The sequence below is a fragment of the Gopherus flavomarginatus genome, chromosome 4, assembly GCF_025201925.1.
Source record: "Gopherus flavomarginatus isolate rGopFla2 chromosome 4, rGopFla2.mat.asm, whole genome shotgun sequence".
NCBI classification, from domain to species: domain Eukaryota; kingdom Metazoa; phylum Chordata; order Testudines; family Testudinidae; genus Gopherus; species Gopherus flavomarginatus.
In genome coordinates, this window is record NC_066620.1 from 68,831,915 (window position 1) to 68,850,741 (window position 18,827).

The following is an 18,827-nucleotide window of genomic DNA, read 5'->3' on the forward strand; positions in this document are numbered from 1 at the left end:
TCTGGGCGAACCTCATCAAGAGGACAGAGACCAGAAGCCTAGTGCCAGGAATCTCAATTGTTGAACCAGTGACCAGAGCAGTTGTAGAGACCTTGGGCACGGCGACAGAGCACTGTCTCAGCTCTGGGGACCAGCAGCATTCATTCGTTCTCTGGGGGGTTATTATGTCTGGCTTGCCCTCGTAGGGAGCCTTTGCCGGGTCCATCATAGTTCTGGCTGCATTGGGAGAGTCCTTTGCTCTCTGGGATGGCATCAGCTCCACTATGAGTCTGGATCTCCTACCACTCCTGGAGTTAGTGGCAGTGGCAGATCCCTCGGGGGGGAAGAGGGGAAGGGAGAGGGCATCTCGGCAGCCCAAACTGGGTCCCCTACCCGATATCCCTTGGCCTTTCTTGCCTGGTGTCGGGAAGTCCAGCTTCTGCAACTTCTTCTTGAGCACTGGAGAAGAGGAGCAGTGCTGGATAGAGCCTGGTGCCGGGGGTGCAATGTGCACCGAGGCCAAAGTAGTGGGAGTTGAGTACGGCTGGGATGGCTCAGAGGCTGGGCGGCGAGCAGCCTCCATGAGGAGGGCCCTCAAAAGGATGTTGCACTCTGTGTTCTGGGATGAAAGTTCTTACAGATGCAACACTTCTTCACATGGAATTCCCCCAAGAACTTCAGGCAGCTGCTATGAGGGTCACTAACAGGCACAGCCTGTTACAATCAGAACAGGGCTTAAAACCCAGAGACTAACTTACTCCCTACAGTACTTACTTCACTAACTATTATAAACAAACTATTTACAAGACACTAAAACTTGAAGAAAAGGAGAGAACTGCTGAACACTTGCCATGCAAGGGAAAAAAGGTGCTCTGACCAACCACCAGAGGTGGTAATAAGGAACTGAGAGGGCATAGGACTGGTGGCACTTAATATACAGACGCATGAGCACTGCACTCCAGAGAGCACCACAGCCAATCCCACAGACACTGCACTAAGACAACTTTGCACATGGGCACACGCACACCTAGAATAGAATCAACATGAGCAAGCACTCAGAGAAGAACTCAATATTCTTCCTTTCCCACACTTAGCGTAGAAAGCTGGATACCAGCAGGCTTTAGCTTCCTGTCATATTACATTCGCAGTCTTAGGCCTGGTCTACACTACGCGTTTAAACTGATTTTAGCAGCATTAAACCGATTTAATGCTGTACTCGTCCACACTACAAGACCCTTTATATCGATAAAAAGGGCTCTTTATATCGGTTTCTGTACTCCTCCCCGACCACAGGAGTAGCGCTAAAATCGGTATTACCATATCGGATTAGGGTTAGTGTGGCCGCAAATTGACGGTATTGGCCTCCGGGCGGTATCCCACAGTGCACCAGTGTGACCGCTCTGGACAGCAATCTCAGCTCGGATGCAGTGGCCAGGTAAACAGGAAAAGCCCCGCGAAATTTTGATTTTCATTTCCTGTTTGCCCAGCGTGGAGCTCTGATCAGCACGGGTGGCAATGCAGTCCCAAATCCAAAAAGAGCTCCAGCATGGACCGTACGGGAGATACTGAATCTGATCGCTGTATGGGGAGACAAATCTGTTCTATCAAAGCTCCGTTATAGAAGACGAAATGCTAAAGCGTTTGAAAAAAAAATCTACAGGCTACACAGTGCTGCGTGACAAGCGTAACGGGAAGCCAGAGACTCCAACGGACGCTCATGGAGGGAGGGAGGGGGTACTGAGGACTCCAGGTATCCCACAGTCCACAGCAGACTCCGAAAAGTATTTGCATTCTTGGCTGAGCTCTCAATGCCTGTAGGGTCAAACACATTGTCCGGCATGGTTCAGGGAATAGCTCAATTTACTCCCTCCCTTCCCCCCCCCCACATGAAAGAAAAGGGAAAGAAATCGTTTCTTGACTTTTTTCAATGTCACCCTATGTCTACTGAATGCTGCTGGTAGACGCAATGCTGCAGCAGTGAAGAGCAGTATCTGCTCCTCTCCCCTCCCTGGTGGCAGACGGTGCAGTAGGACTGGTAACCGTCCTTCTTATCAACCCGTGAGTGCTCCTGGCTGGCTTCAGGTGAGGCTAACTGGGGGCGCCTGGGTGAAAATAGGAATGACTCCCGGTCATTCCCAGTAGATGGTACAGAATGGCTGGTAACCATCTTCATCATAGCAACTGGGGGCTGAGCTTCAATCAGCCCCCTCCCTTTCATGTGAAAAGAAAAGATTCTGTACTGCCTGGACTATCATAGCAGTGGGATGCTGGGCTCCTCTCCCCCACATTGCTTAATGTCCTGCCTGGACTATCATAGCACCGGGAGGCTGCCTCCCCCTCATTTTATCTCACTAAAAACTCAGTGTTTCTTATTCCTGTATTCTTTATTACTTCATCACACAAATGGGGGGGACACTGCCACAGTAGCCCAGGAAGGTTGGGGGAGGAGGGAAGCAACGGGTGGGATTGTTGCAGGGGCACCCCCCGTGAATGGCATGTAGCTCATCATTTCTGCGGGATCTGACACAGAGCAGCTGTACTCTCCGATACACTGCTTCTCTAGTACATTTGCTCCATATTCTAGGCAGGACTGACTATTTTTAGAAACCATAGAGGAGGGATTGACTCGGGGAGTCATTCCCAGTTTTGCTTTTGCGCCCCCAGCCGATCTCAGCCAGGGGTACCCATGATAGCAGCAGACAGCACAGAAGGACAGATAATCGTCATCTCATTGCCAAATTACACTGGCAGCAGATGGTACAGAACGACTGGTAACTGTCTCTGCTATCATGCAAAAGCAAATGAATGCTGCTGTGTAGCGCTGGAGTATCGCCTCTGTCCGCGGCATCCAGTACACATAGAGTGACTGTAAAAAAAAAAAAACAAAAAAAAAAAAACGCTGAACAGGCTCCATGGTTGCCGTGCTATGGCGTCTGCCAGGGCAATCCAGGGAAAAAGGGCGCGAAATGATTGTCTGCCGTCGCTTTCCCGGAGGAAGAAATGACTGACGACATTTACCCAGAACCATCCGCAACAATGATTTTTGCCCCATCAGCCACTGGGCTCTCAACCCAGAATTCTAAGGGGCGGGGGAGACTGCGGGAACCATGGGATAGCTATGGAATACCTACCCGCAGTGCAACGCTCCGGAAATTGACGCTAACCTCGGACTATGGACGCACACCGCCGAATTAATGTGCTTAATGTGGTCGCGTGCACTCGACTTTATACAATCTGTTTTATAAAACCAGTTTATGTAAAATTGGAATAATCCCGTAGTGTAGATGTACCCTCACAAAGACTGCAACATTATATGGCTACTATTTCTGAAGTAAAAGAGTAGCAGAAAAAAAGCTTGAAGGTTATCTTTATAAAGGTACAGAGACGAGTACAAAAGGTGTAAGGAGTTATAATTCTGATATTGGAACACCATGGCAAGGTAAATAATGTACTTGGGAAACAGATTTTTGGAAAAGTGAAAAACTTAACTTCTGAAATCATCGTACTTCAAAATAGCTTGTCCAACTATCCCCAAAATGTTGAAGAAAAGCTTTCCTCATGCAGAATTCCACACAAGAAAATTGAGTACAATTTCTTCAGCTTTGGTTAAGTTTGAGGAGGGGATTAAAAGCAATCTTATAATGGAAATAGAGTTATACTCTTAATTTAGCTAACCTATTCACTCTCAAAACAGAAGCGAAGCCTGAGAACCTTTTAAACTCCTTTACTTGGCCAGTTCTATGAAGTACCCTAAACAGTCCTTGCAAACCACCTTAAGTCTGCAGGTACCTCTAAAGACCTTATGTCCTAGGTCTGGATCAGTTCCACTATATTTCTAATGGAGTCACTTAACGTGAGTGAGTTTCTCCAGGTTGAATCCATATTACGTATGATACAGTACCTCTCCTGGGTACATATATGTATCAAAACTATAAAGTTAGGTAAGCCAAACCTCATTTGAATCAGGGAGTTGGTTGAGGAAATGGACTAAGCTCCAAAATTAAACTTTTCAAAATAGTAAAATACCAACAACTAAAAGAAACAAGAAAGTGTGTTGTTTTGCCTCATGTGGCCTGGGACCTTGTCTCCTGAAGACTCTTCCTCTTCCCCAAAATGTAGGAGCAATAAAAAAGGGAAAGCATACCTTTAGCCAGATAAACTAAAGGATTAGATATGCACTAATAAGCACACTGAGATGTAACCTAAGATCTGACTGTGCTAGGTCTCACTCATTTACAGGATTTGTGGCTGTTAGTAAAAAGCAATCTAAACAAAGCCTCCATCCTTGGACCTGGCAACATATCCCACTAAAGCATGGAACACATACTCCTGACTTGTTTGTCTGAAATGAAGGCCAGACCCATACAGGATTACAATTAATCTTGCTTTTGGTTCTCCATGAGAAGAGAAACCCCCAGCCTTTAGGGCAGCATTTCTCAATGTGGAGCGGAAGATGTATAAATTAAGATGACTAGGCCTTCAACACCACATAGTGAGATTGAAGAAGGTTGTGATTGAGCCTCATGTCAGAAAAGTGAAACCAACTTTAAAAAAAAGCTGCTTTAAATTATTCCCAAACTGGGGCCTGTTAATTTTCACAAAGGCAAGGTATGACAGCTCAGCAAATCATCACAAAGCTAATACCCATAACAGCTCTGCAGCTAGATTCCTTGAAGAGAAGAGGAAAATTATTTAGGTGTTAAGTATTAACAATGATAACCCAAAACAAACTATATTTTGGGTTTACAAGTTTTGTTAGTAATGACTAACTGCTAAATAATTAGCTTTAGCAATGTTAGATTCCTTGGTTCTGGTGATATGTGAGAAACCCAAAGCTAAAATTTAGGTCTACAGTTTAATATCAAAACAATAACCTTTATAACCTTAAGTATAATAATGGTTGGAGAGACTGGAGAGGAAGCCACAGCTGCAGGTTAATTTATATCTCAAAGGTCTAGGTAACTGTCCTGCTAAATATGATACCTTGCAGTTATTGTAGATTAGGATTCAGTTTTACGTTCTCATACTTTGTGTCCTCCTGCCCTCTTGCGCTAAGATATAAGTATCATTGCTCATGTTATCTATTATGTTGTGTATCATGCCCTTCTCAGTGAAGCGCTCTTATTGTTTCCCTCTCCTTTGGGCTTATTACTCATTTAAATGTCTCCAAAATCTCTGTCTACATGTGGATGCCATCATCATTATAAACATGATGCAAACCTTTGGATCACTGTGCAATCAATGACATCTTCCAGCTACACTACCTTTGATTAAGTTTTATTGTCTTGCCTTCTTGTCTATGTACTTTAGTATTATACCCAATATCTACTGATAATCTTTCAGTTTCTTTCCAAATCAAGATGTGGTACTTGAAAAAATTCCTTTGAACTAGATGGGGATATCTGTCTCAAGGGATCCATTTCCATGGCATATCTTTGATCAAACATTTATTTTGGCCTGAAATCTATTACAATTTAGACATCTCTTCATCCCAGGACACTTCTGTCTTCCTGACTATATTGCTAGCCACTCTGAGACAGAATTTAATTCCCTTTTAGTCACTAGTTATTACATTTTGTTTTACATTTCTGTAACAAATCCTCTTAATAGATGAGCACAGCTTCAAATCATCACACAGCCCTTTCTAAACAACTACACCCAACTCTACCCATGGCAGGAGTCTTTGCCCACTCCCAAGCACTGGCAAAAATACACAGTTTTAAAAACAGATTCTTGCAATCTGAAAAGATCTATGCTCTTTTGAGGAAGACCCTCTGGAATCACTGACAGACGTGTCAAACTACTCTACGCCACATCTATCCCAAGCAACAATGGAAAGTCTCGCACACATTTGAAAGTCAAACTCCTATCCCCATTCTGAAGTGGTTATCAGAAGGGCTAAAACAATACTTTGGTTCAATCCCAGGGAAAGATAAACTTAGACTTCAAATGGAGTTGGGGCACAGAAAAAACAAACACCAAAATAAGTAGGCACACAAGTGAGACTAAAGGTTACAGGTTAGAACCAGGCCTCCTTGAAATCTTTTTGTCTGGCTTGGGTCCATGAAACAGGACCTTTCTAGCAATGTGAATGATGTGCTGTCAATATAGAAACTTCTGCTGGTAGTTCCCTTGTAGGCAGAAAGGACTGGCATATCTGAAGAAGGTTCCATTCACCAGGCTTTTATAAACAGGTCAACAGCTTTCTTTTGGGCCAAAAACGCAGCTTCATGTACAGGCTGTAATTCAAAGGTAAGACATTAACCCATGTTTGAAAGAAGTGTGGTTTTATTCCACCATCTGTAAATGCACATGCCACTGGTAAGTCAAATTCAGAATTGTGGAACTCCAGCTCTGCCTTTTTGTGTATGAATGCTGTTCCCACACAGTCTGCTTTCCTTTTGTCTGGGTTTAGAAGATTAGGGGAAAAATGATCTGAGAATCTCTCTAAACTCCGCTGATACATGTGTGCTTCTGGGAAAAAGAGAGAAGGCCCAGCTGAAGACTGTACCACACCTATGTGGGAGAGAGGAAGCTGCTAGAGGCCTCATAGGCCATGCTGGAGAGCCAGAGAGAAAGGCACATGTAGTTCTAAAATTGAAGTCGGGAAGAGAATAGATCCCCCACATTCCCACAGCCAGAGTATAAGTCTGCAGGTGCGTGCATGCACATGCACACACAAGCAGTGATGATCAGTTTTTGAACACTAATTATGGAGATTTAAATTAAGACAATTCCATTGAAATTACCTAAAAATCAACAAGCCCAGTAACAAAATACATCAAGAATAAATTGTCATCATACTTTCAATGGGAATAAGTAATCCATATTAACATTCTCCCATTCTCTCTCTCTACTTTTACCTGGACACTTAAAAAAAATATATAAAACAAAAAAAATCTTTATTGCTATAAACTCTATTCCAAAATTCTGATTTTTCTGTGAGGCAAAAATTATACTCTATCACAGTTAGCAGATACAGTGCATGCTGTAATTTATCACGTCTGGGCAGATGGAAGTGCTAGAATGGTGAGGAGATGAAACTAAAAATTTAATTTAGACTCTCAAGCTTACATTTAGAGTTTCACAAATGTTGGAAAAAAAAGATGACAAGATCATCTCAGTTCACATTTAAAGTACTGACCGCCAATGGAAAACTGAGCAATATTTCAATGATATATGCACTAGCCAAGATACAGTACATGCTAATAATTTAAAATTTTAATTTAGCTTGTGCTAAAAGATAAGATCCTTACCTTTCACACTGTGCTAAATGAATAATGAATGATGATACATTCTGGAGACAATTTCAGTATTGGCTTTAGAAACAGAAGGATTTCCAAGCTGAAAATTTCAGAGGTAAATTTGATCACACTGAATGGTAAATTTATCAAAAGTGTTGATACAATAAAGCCACTGAACCTTTCAGCTCTTCTGTTACAGAGAAGTTCCTTACCAGTAATGGTAATTCTTGGAGAGCATTATATCAATATTCACATTATTGGAATAAATTTGTCCTAGGCTTGCTAGCTTGGAATCTTCCAAAGAGCAGTATTTGGGCCATTCACCCTCTCATGCCTCCTCACCTTATGTATGTCTCCATGGGTGTAAAAAGGAGGAGTGGTCCCAACTGTCCTTCAGAAGATACAGGCAGGAAGTGTGACTATGTAGAAGCAACACTTTTGAAGAACTACAGTAACTTGTGAGTACTTTCTCTTTCTTCCTTTCGGTGCCTCTGGTCTTCAAGTCTTTGAGTTTGTGAATCAGGGAGGAGACAGAACAGGGTCTCTTTCCACATGTCCACTGGGCCCAATCACCAATTTAACTCTCCTAGGACTTGGGGCAGGACTGTGACTTTTTTTGTCCACGGAGCATCTGGCTAAGGTGTACACAAACCTCAGCCACAGTTGTAAGGGCTGAAGGTTAAATCTGGCAAATGGTATCACATACCTACATGCCAACACATGGCATAAAAGACGCATATATGTATGCGAGGGAGCACAAGGTGCATGTGTGGCCCCAATGGCCACTGCTACTCAAAAATTTCCAGTCTTGTGCACATGAAGTGCATGTACACCTATAGCAGAATCCACAGTAACACAAATGTGCAAAAAAACTCATGATTCCCTCTGGATATCACCCTTAATGACAAGCTCCAAAGGCTTTTCTTCAGTAGTGAAACTTCTGGGGAGAGCCCACTTACAAGGTGGGTCCTTCGCCTATAAGCAGCGGGCATGGCACCCATGTCATCTTTCTTTCAAAAGCCATTGAGCCAGGGGAGTCGCCCTCATTTGCTCTGCCTCTGACTGCTCCACTTCCACTTCTGAGGGAGTGAGCTTATTTAGCAGCTCCTATCTTCAGATTGGCAGCAGGACAAGCATAGCCCTGTAAGAATTAGGTTTGTCTTGTTGCAGACCAGCAGAAATAAAGTTAGTGAAAATGGAAGGTTTAAGCCCCCAAACACTCGGTTAGCACCAATCTTTCCTACTGGCGAGTAACTACTAGTAAAGCAGGACAATAGCCAAAACATACCAATTTATTTTGGAAGTTTCAAGTTTATTATTTAACTTCTGGTAAGAGGAATGTACGGTAAAACAAAATACATAAAATGAAACCTAAATCTCAACTGAACTGATAGATTGTAGTCCATAAACCATTCTGCTAATTGGTAAGAATCAATTTAATTGAATAATGACATAAGATGTTATGAAGAGTGACCTTACAACCTAGCCGAGGCAATAAAATGCTATATCGTTTTATCACTTTGGACTGTGGGGGACAGATATTTATCTTCGATATTATCTTTTGTTTTTTTCTAAAATTAATAATAAATGCACCAAAAATACTTTACAAGAAAGCTCAGGAGAGATTAAAATGTTTACTGTACCTCAATCGGTTAGTGTAGGTATCCACACATGTCTTCATTTTAGCCAATAAAGTGCCAACAGAAGCTTGAGATTCCAACTGCTCTTCTTCCTCTTCTCCATTTTCCCCAGACAGAGGTAGCAACAGCGGCACCATAGAGGTGCAAGACGCAATAGCACGGAGCAACTCTAGCAGAGCTCTGTAGAGAGGAACATGCCTGGCCATATCCAAAACTATGAGAGAGAAAACAAATATTTTATAAAATCAACAAAAGGTAAAAACAATATATCTTCCAATCAGACCTCAAGTGGCTGAAAACAATAGTCTGATTTTTCCCCTTATCCTCTCATTTAATGATAGTCAATCTTTTAGATGTGTCACAGTACAAACGAGCAGAAAGTAAGGAAAAATCTCAAAGTAACAAACAGGGCCAAAAACAGTAGACAAAGCTAAACCCAAATACAGAGCCTGAAAAAAGGAGCAAAGTGAACAGGAAAAAATCCCAACTAAACTATGTTTTAAAATTACCCCAACATTAGACTTCACTTACTAATATATTTTACCAAAGCTGGCATTGTATATGATGTAAATTTTAGTGTATGTATATATTATAAAAGCAATTGTAGGCAGAAATAAATATTTCATTAAAAATCAAGGACTTCCAAATGATTCAAATATATGCACACACTTTAAAAAGATCTCTCCCCTCCTGATATTTATTTTTCTTTTCCACTCATGAGTTCAAATATCTAATGAATGTCATTTCTCAACTGAATTTCATACCATTATAGAAATCCTCAAAATGTAGCAATACTCAGATACTTTACACAGCTGCTTCCTCGGTCCCTAGGACATACTATTTTTAACAGCACTGCAGAGGAAAACTATTGCTCTAGTTCAGAGTATTCACAAATGAATGAGTTTATGATAAAATAAATTTCTGCTTTCTCCAGCAAAAAAATTAACTGACAACTCGCATTAGTAAAAGGTTGAACCATACAAGAGCACTTTAATGTTTCATTTAGCACATCTTACCCTTGGAGATAAGGCATACAAGAAGTTTTCATTTCTCATTACCAGTCCCTTAACTCTAAATAGGAGAAGATGAAACAACTAAACCATCCAAAACCATAGAATTGCAAGTCTGAAAGAGACCCCAAGTGATTATCTAGTCCATCTCAGAAGCAGGATTAAATATACCGAGATGATTCCTGAAAGGTATTTAACAACTTCTTTAAAACCTCCAAGGATGATGTCACATTCTGGGGTGCAATCCAGACCAGTGAGAGGTGGGAGTGCTTTCTGAAAACCAAGCCTTGGTCTCAAAATTGGCCTCCAGAATTGGAGACACATACAATCACTAGTCAGTTATGAAACTCGTGGTCTTCACACTTGATTTTAGATATCTGTACACAAATGCAAGGAGTTTGAGGAATAAACAGGAAGAACTGGAAGTATACTCTGGTTTCTCTTCAGATCGTATAAATTTTTCACCTTTTACAGTACAGGGGAAAAAAGTGAGGTGGTGTTGCCTTATATATTAAAAACGTATACACTTGGATTGAGGTTGAGATGGAAATAGGAGACAGACTTGTTGAAAGTCTCTGGGTAAGGATAAAAGGGGTAAAAAACAAGGGTGATGTCATGATAGGGGTCTACTACAGACCACCTAACCAGCAAGAAGAGGGTGGCTGAGGCTTTTTTTTTTAAAACAACTAACAAAATCATCCAAAGCACAGGACTTGGTGATGGGGGACTTCAACTACTCAGACATCTGTTGGGAAAGTAACACAGCAGGGCACAGATTATCCAACAAGTTCGTGGAATGTATTGGAAACAATTTTTTATTTCAGAAGGTGGAGAAAGCTACTGGGGAGAGGCTGTTCTAGATTTGCTTTTGACAAACAGGGAGGAACTGTTTGAGAATTTGAAAGTGGAAGGCAACTTGGGTGAAAGTCATCATGAAATGGTAGAGTTCACGATTCTAAGGAACGCTAGGAGGGAGAACAGCAAAATAAAGAGTGGATTTCAAGAAGGCAGACTTTAGCAAACTCAGGGACTTGGTAGGTAAGATCCCATAGGAAGTAAGTCTAAGGGGAAAAACAACTGAAGACAGTTGGTAGTTTTTCAAACAGACACTATTAAGGGCACAAGAGCAAACTATCCCACTGCGTAGGAAAGATAGAAAGTATGGCAAGAGATCACGTTGGCTTAACCAGGAGATCTTCAGTGATCTAAAAATCAAAAGAGTCCTACAAAAAGTGGAAACTAGGTCAAATTACAAAGGATGTCTATAAACAAACACACACCACAAGTATGTAGGGATAAAATTAGGAAGGCCAAGGCTCAAAAAGAGATCAAACTAGCTAGAGACATAAAGGGTAACAAGAAAACATTCTACAAATACATTAGAAGTAAGAGGAAGACCAAGGACAGGGTAGGATTGTTATCCAATGGGGGGAGGGGGTGGGAAAGAAATAACAGAAAATATGAAAGTGGCAGAGCTGCTTATGACATCTTTGTTTCGGATGTCACCAAGGTGGTTTGTGGTGACTGAACGTCTAACATAGTGAATGCCAGTGAAAATGAGGTAGGATCAGAGGCTAAAATACAAATATAACAAGTTAAAAATTAGACAAGTTAGATGTCTTCAAGTCACCAGGGCCTGACAAAATGCATCCTAGAATACTCAAGGAGCTGACTGAGGAGATATCTGAGCCATTAGCGATCTTTCAAAAGTCATGGAACATGGGAGAGATTCCAGAAGACTGGAAAAGGGCAAATATAGTGCCAATCTATAAAAAGGGAAATAAGGAGAAGCCAGGAAATCACAGACGAGTCAGCTTAACTTCTGTACTCGGAAAGATAATGAAGCAAATAATTAAGCAATCAATTTGCAAACATCTAGAAGATAACAACATGATAAATAACAGTCAGTTACTGTCTCACATAACCTACTCATAGAAACTAGAGAAATACAACCTAGATGGAGCTACTATAAGGTAGGTGCAAAACTGGTTGGAAAACCATTCCCAGAGAGTAATCATCAGTGATTCGCAATCATGCTTGAAGGGCATAATGAATGGGGTCCCACATGGATCAGTTCTGGGTCCGGCTCTGTTCAATATCTTCATAAAATGATTTAGATAATGGCATAGAGAGTACACTTATAAAGTCTGTGGACAATACCAAGCTGGGAGGGTTTGCAAGTGCTTTGGAGGATAGAATTAAAATTCAAAATTATCTGGATAAACTCGAGAAATGGTTTGAAGTAAATACGATGAAATTCAATAAGGACAAATGCAAAGTACTCCACTTAGGAAGGAACAAGAAGTTGCACACATACAAAATGGGAAATGACTGCCTAGGAAGGAGTACTACAGAAAGAGATCTGAGGGTCATAGTGGACCACAAGCTAAATATGAGTTAACAGTGTAACATTGTTGCCAAAAAACCCAACATCATTCTGGGATGCATAAGCAGGAGTGTTGTAAGCAAGACACAAGAAGTAATTCTTCCGCTCTACCCCACACTGATTAGGCCTCACCTGGAGTATTGTGTCCAGTTCTGGGAGCCACATTTCAGGAAAGATGTGGACAACTGGCGAAAGTCCAGAGAAGCGCAACAAAAATGATTAAAGGTCTAGAAAACATGACCTATGAGGGAAATTTGGAAAAACTGGGTTTGTTTAGTCTGGAAAAGAGAAGACTGAGAGGGGACATAACAGTTTTCAAGTACATAAAAGGTTGTTATAAGGAAGAGAGAGAAGAATTGTTCTTCTTAACCTCTGAGGATAGGACAAGAAGCAATAGGCTTAAATTGCAGCAAGGGAGGTTTGGGTTGGACATTAGGAAAAACTTCTTGTCAGGGTGGTTAAGCACTGGAATAAACTGCCTAGGGAGGCTGTGGAATCTCCATCATAGGAGATTTTTAAAAGCAGGTTAGATAAACACCTTTCAGGGATGGTCCAGATAATACTTAACCATGCCATGAGTGCAGGGGACTGGACTAGATGATCCCTCGAGGTCCCCTCCACTCCTATGATTCTCTGTCTGCACCCTTACTTCTTGGGGTAAGGCTCAAGAAACTGCAGTTCAAGGGGTGACTAAAGTATAAAAGTATGGGGCAAAAGCAACCCAAGTTCTCTCCCCCTAGCCATTTCTCTCTTCCACAAGACAATGAAAGAAACAGCCTATGGACTTTAGGAGTAGATCCTGACCTGAAATTTGATCAGCTCTGTTGCTGGGAGCATGTGGTAAGAATTTCACCTTAAACCAAGTCTAGTTTGTTAAGTTTAGAACGTGTTTTGTCTTTATTTTTCTTGAGACCATTTCTGACTTTAAGGCTTTATATTGGTACTCACTTAAACCTATCTCCTTGTAGTTAAATAAAACTTTTATTCTTTAATTAAAACAAATCTAACTTTGTGAATTATTTGGGTAACTGCATTTAAGGCAGTCCATTCTATGTCAATCCACTTAGAGGGGAAACTGATTAATATATCTGGACTGTCCAGGAAAGGGCTGGACAGCACAGAATACACATTTCTGGGGGGAAATCTGGGACTGGAATTCTATTGGGGTTACTCTGCAAGTAGTAATCAAGACTGCTGGAAGTAATCAAGGCTGGTGGGGGTTAGAGTGGCTGGACCAGGGCTGTGGCTATATAAAGACACCCAAGGGTATAAGCTGCATGCTGTCTGGCTATTTGTAAAGAGCACAGCTTGGGAGCTACAGCAGCAATCCATTGTGAGGCATCCCAGGCTGCTGAGAAAAGAGAAGAACACATGGATGATTAAAAAATCCAGGCTCTCTTGGACTGAAAGAGGGAGCTCCAAAACCAAGGACTCCTCATACAATGCCCAGCTAGCAGCTTCCATTTAATTTATAGGGAGGGAGCCAATTTCAACTGTGGCAGTTTAACAGAGAGATACGATCTCTCACATAAACCAAATTACTTGTTTCCAGACTATACTATATTTTCTAACACTGACTTTAAATTTTCAAAAAGCCAAAAGAAACTATAATTATCACTAAGTCCTTTGAATGTCTGCTTGATTTCTTCTCTGCTGCATGGCAGTCATGGATAGGAGGTTTAACTTCTGGGTGACTGCTCTGTGTAGATCATTGTGCCGTGCCATACCATCTTTCACAGGATAGCACTTTCCATTTCAAAAAGGCTGAAATGATTGCTATGTTGCTTTGTGGTTTCCTCTATGAAATAAGTGCTATTCCAAGCTAGGTTCGTTAAGTTTAATATTAACCTTAATATTTTAATAATCTAGTCTTAGCTTTGATCATGGAAGATTGTATAGGGTATGACAAATGATTTATTTTACCTCATAGGTTGCTATAGTTTTCTTTAGAACAGACAGCTAGTCTGGGGTAAGTATCCTAACTGGTTTTGTTGATTAAAGTGTTTGCCTTGTTTTTATCCAGAGTTTTTTTTCTTGTATAAATAGATACTTGTATATTCAGGGTTATCAAGTGAGCTAGTTAAAAATAGTTTTGTGCCAAAAGCTCAGATTCAATGTTACATCTCTCAGAAAAAAATAGTTCAAATATCTTACTGACTTTATACTTAAGTCAGCTGCTATATAGGACAGAAAATTAGGCAAACCCCACTCATTTTGTCACTACAAAAACTAGTTTCCTTCTGCTGATCCTCACATCTTCTTGTCAACTGTTTGAAATGGGCCACCTTGATTACATTGGCCTCATTAGCACTACCAAAGTGATTTTTCCTCCCTTGATATTCACCCCATCTTGTCAACTGTTGAGAACAGGCCACTTCCACCTTAACTGAATTGGCTCGTTAGCACTGACCCCCCACTTGCTAAGGCAACTCCCATCTTTTCATGTGCTGTGTATTTATACCTGCCGACTGTATTTTCCACTCCATGCATCTGATGAAGTGGGTTTTAGCCTAGGAAAGCTTATGCCCAAATAAATGTGTTAGTCTCTAATGTGCCACAAGGATGCCTCGTTGTTTTTGCTCTCTCATTCTGTTAGCGTAGCTCCATCCATAACCATTACAGAACATCTCTATTTGGTCCCAGGAAACATACTTCAATTTTTCTCCCCCACCCCGCAGACTTCAACAGTATCACATACTGAATTTACATTAATGAATACAAATAATCCAATTACGTCCATCCAGAAGGAAGTAACTATTAGAAAAGCCTTAGGTTATTTTACCTACCTATAAGCATCTAGCATCATGAATGAAAACAATCAGATTATGCATTAAGGCCTATATCCAGCAACACACAAATTTAAGTTTAGTTTAAAGTTCAGCAAAGCATGCTTAACCTTAAGCACATGATCAAGTGCTTTGCAGAACAGGACCCTAAATAATTCTGATAAAAATCAGCTACATCTATGTAGCCTCTGGCAAAATGTGTTATCCCATTGTCAGAAGTGGTTTACTTTCAATTTTGTTAGCTCACTGAATACTTAGGATGAAATCCTCACCCTATTAAAGTCAATGGGAGTTTTGCTATTGACTTAATGAGAGCCAGGAGTTGCTCCTTAAAATGCAAGTTTCACAGGCTGTAAAGTAAAATGCGACCAACAGACTTGCTTTTTCACAAATTCTGTAGCTACTGCATGACTTCCAAGTATGAAATTCTGTGGATATCTGTATATAATATGTTTTTAAAATTTAATAATATAGAAGAATGGGGAACAGGGATAAAATTACCGGAAAACATTTTCTATACCATTCCTTTATTTATACCATAAATATACACATACATACATGACAACAGATTACCATTAAAAATATATACAGTTGGACATATGGTGACTATTCTCTATTTAGGGACCTTTATTTTACCATCATTCTTAAGTACAAAGGGACAGCACAATATATTTTCGATGCTGAACTATTACTGGATCATCTTTTGAGTTTGTCAAGCATTTGAAATGCACAAATCTAAGGGCAACACTCAGAAAAAGCCAGCAGTCTTGATGCACACGGAAGTGTCCAGAGAAATGACTACAGGACTGTGGATTAAAAAACGGAGGTAATAATTGTCAATACTATTGTAAGTGGAATGTGTCATCAATTGTGTTACTGGAGAGCACACTCTGACTTCCAGACTTTTCCTTGTTTCACCACAGGAGGCACTAAAATGCTTTACTATTGAGGTAAAAACAGCACAAGTTCACAGGCCGATGCATGTTCTGAGACTTAATTTTGAAACCCACCTAAAAAGTGGGCTATTATGATGAAAGGTAAGTTTCTCTACAAAGGGCCAAACAGAAACAAATGTATTTACATATTTCATATAAATGAGTACTACAACTTGAGTGTAATATTGCCTCTCAATTATGTTAGAGCGCTCTGAGGTGAATATTTTAAGGTTTGTCAAAGGCACCTCAAGCACATGGACAGGTGTGTGTATAAACATGCAAATAATTAAACAAACACAAAGCATTCCTTTTAAGAAAATGAAAATGGCATACTGAAAGTATCTAGCTTAATAGGGTATATTAATTTTCTAGAATTGTTGGGTATTAACGAGGTAGTCAAAACCTGAAATTAAATAATTACAAATGTCTGCACCAGTGAGCTGTCTCCAGTTGTTTTAACACTACTGCAATAAGTCCAAGCCTTCATGCAACGTGTGTTATTTATTTATACAAACAGCATGATTATTACTTTTACTGACGTTTGGCGTTCTCTAAAGCGTGTCGCATTTTAGAAAGGGAAAAAATGTATAATCTAATATATAACAAAAAACTGACGTCACATCTGCTGAGAATGAAAGGCATAGCTGGTAGATAAATATACCGTAATTCTTGGAAACGGTTACTATAACTGCAGTGGCATAATGTCTCAGTCTTTTTTTCACATTTGTATAATATAGACTTTGAGCTTTTATCCTGAATCAACATTATTCAAAGTGTTTTTATTCCATTGCTGCAATATTAGCAATTAAAAAAATTCTGACAACAAGATTCCTGTCAGAAGAAACTCTTTATAGACCACAAGTTTCAGAACTGACTAGTGATTGTCTCTCTCTCCAATTCTGGGGGTCCATTCTGAGATCAAGGCTTGATTTTTAGAAAGAACTAGGCATCCAGGCTAAAAAATCAGACCCTTTTAAAGTGGTCTAAAGCAGAACAATCAAAAATTAATGCACCCAAAATCACAAGTCACTTTTAAAAATTTGGATCCTGGTTAATAGTCCCTGGATACCAAGAGTTGATTAAAAAATTGGATAGTCTGCATAATTTAGAACTCATTTATGGACTTGCAACACACCTAATTTGCTTTACCAACATCATCTTATTTTCTAAGTAGATCCAAAACAACGCATATATGATAGTAACCTAAATTCAAAGGCCTGTGAAAAAATATATTAATGGCAAGCAGTTTCTTAGAATAAAAACATCACTTTAAATGATATAAAGGAATAATACGACCCAAGCTCAATAAACTAAATGATTCTTTTGATTTCCTTTAATATTCTAAGATACTCAAACCAAGAACAGACAGGCCTAATGGCCCACTAAATAGATAATATTGAGCAGCACTAAATTATTTTTCCAAATCATTTAACATTCTGAGTGCAGCTTAATTGGATAAAGATGATAATACAGGACTTATATTTTACTTTTCAGTGGTAATGTATTTTAAAAATACTGCACAGAGAGAGCACATGCAAACATAATTTAAAAAAGACAGAAACAACAAATATGCTGTAGTAATACCAATTCCAAAATATTCACACCTAAAAACAAGTTAAGAAGAAAAATGTCAAGAGAAAGGATGGAATATTAAATCTGAAACCATGTTGCAAGACCCCAAGGAAAGCTCTATCTTACAAACCTTGAGGTACACAGAAGGGAGCCTCTCTCCTGCGAATTTTAGAAGCTGTGCAGCTGTTACATTATGACACATGCAGTAACCCAGGGGTTTCTTGCAGAGCCCTTGCAATGTTCACTATGCTCCTTCACAAAAAGTCTGTTTACATACCATTTTGTATCAATTTAATGAGATTTTTAACATGACACAGTTAAATCAATGTAACACACTAATATGGAGGCAGCTGCACTGATACAGGGAGAATTGCCATACTAAAACAGACCCACACCTCCAACTAGTCCAGTATCTTGTCGATGGCAGTGGCTAATAACAGCTACTTCAGAGGATGGTTCAAGAAATCCTGCAGGAGGCATTTATGGAGTAAACGGCCCACAATTCCCTGAAAATTAACAAACTAGCTTATATACTAACTCATGATATTTAAATAACTTCTGAAACTCTGTTTTAAAAAAATCTTTTATATCAACTCTGGGTTTTATTATCCATAAGTGTCCAATCTTTTTGTGAATCCTGCTAATCTCTTGACCCCAATGATATCTTGTGGCAATGAATTTTACAGCCTAATTGTGCATTATGAATAAAACATTTCCTTTTATCAGTTTTAAATTTGCCACATCTCAATTTTAATTTTCCTTGCTTTTGTATAACAAAGGGTGAACAGACATTCCCAATCTACCTTCTCTACATCATTAATCAGACTGTATATTTTTATCACATCATCTCTTATTCATCAATTTTCAAGTAAGCAGCTCTTCTGATACGAGATTTTTCCCATGCCCCTAACTCATTCTCATTGACTATCTCTAAACCCCTTTGTGTTTTGGGGGGTGGAGTTTTACCTTTATATTGGGTAACCAGAACTAAACAGTATTTCAGGTGAGTGCATATCATTCATTTACAAAACAGCTAGGGCTGTCAATTACTCACAGTTAACTCACGTGATTAACTCAAAAAAATTAATTGCGATTAATCACAGTTTTAATAGCACTGTTAAACAATGGAATACCAACTGAAATTGATTCAATTTGGAGGTTTTTTAAAATTTTCAAATATAGCAATTTCAATTACAACACAGAATACAAAGTGTGCAGTGCTGACTTTATATTTTTATTATAAATATTTGCACGGTAAAAATTATAAACAATAGT

The 18,827-nt window shown here is 39.7% G+C and overlaps 1 protein-coding gene across 1 annotated transcript in view; it reads right to left on the reverse strand.

Annotated features, from left to right (window-relative positions):
* The window catches only part of BIRC6 (baculoviral IAP repeat containing 6), a 349,123-nt gene that overhangs the window by 68,468 nt on the left and 261,828 nt on the right, over positions 1 to 18,827 (reverse strand). Inside the window, 1 exon segment of the mRNA XM_050951314.1 lies at positions 8,867 to 9,077. Coding sequence (XP_050807271.1) covers positions 8,867 to 9,077 — 211 coding nt within the window.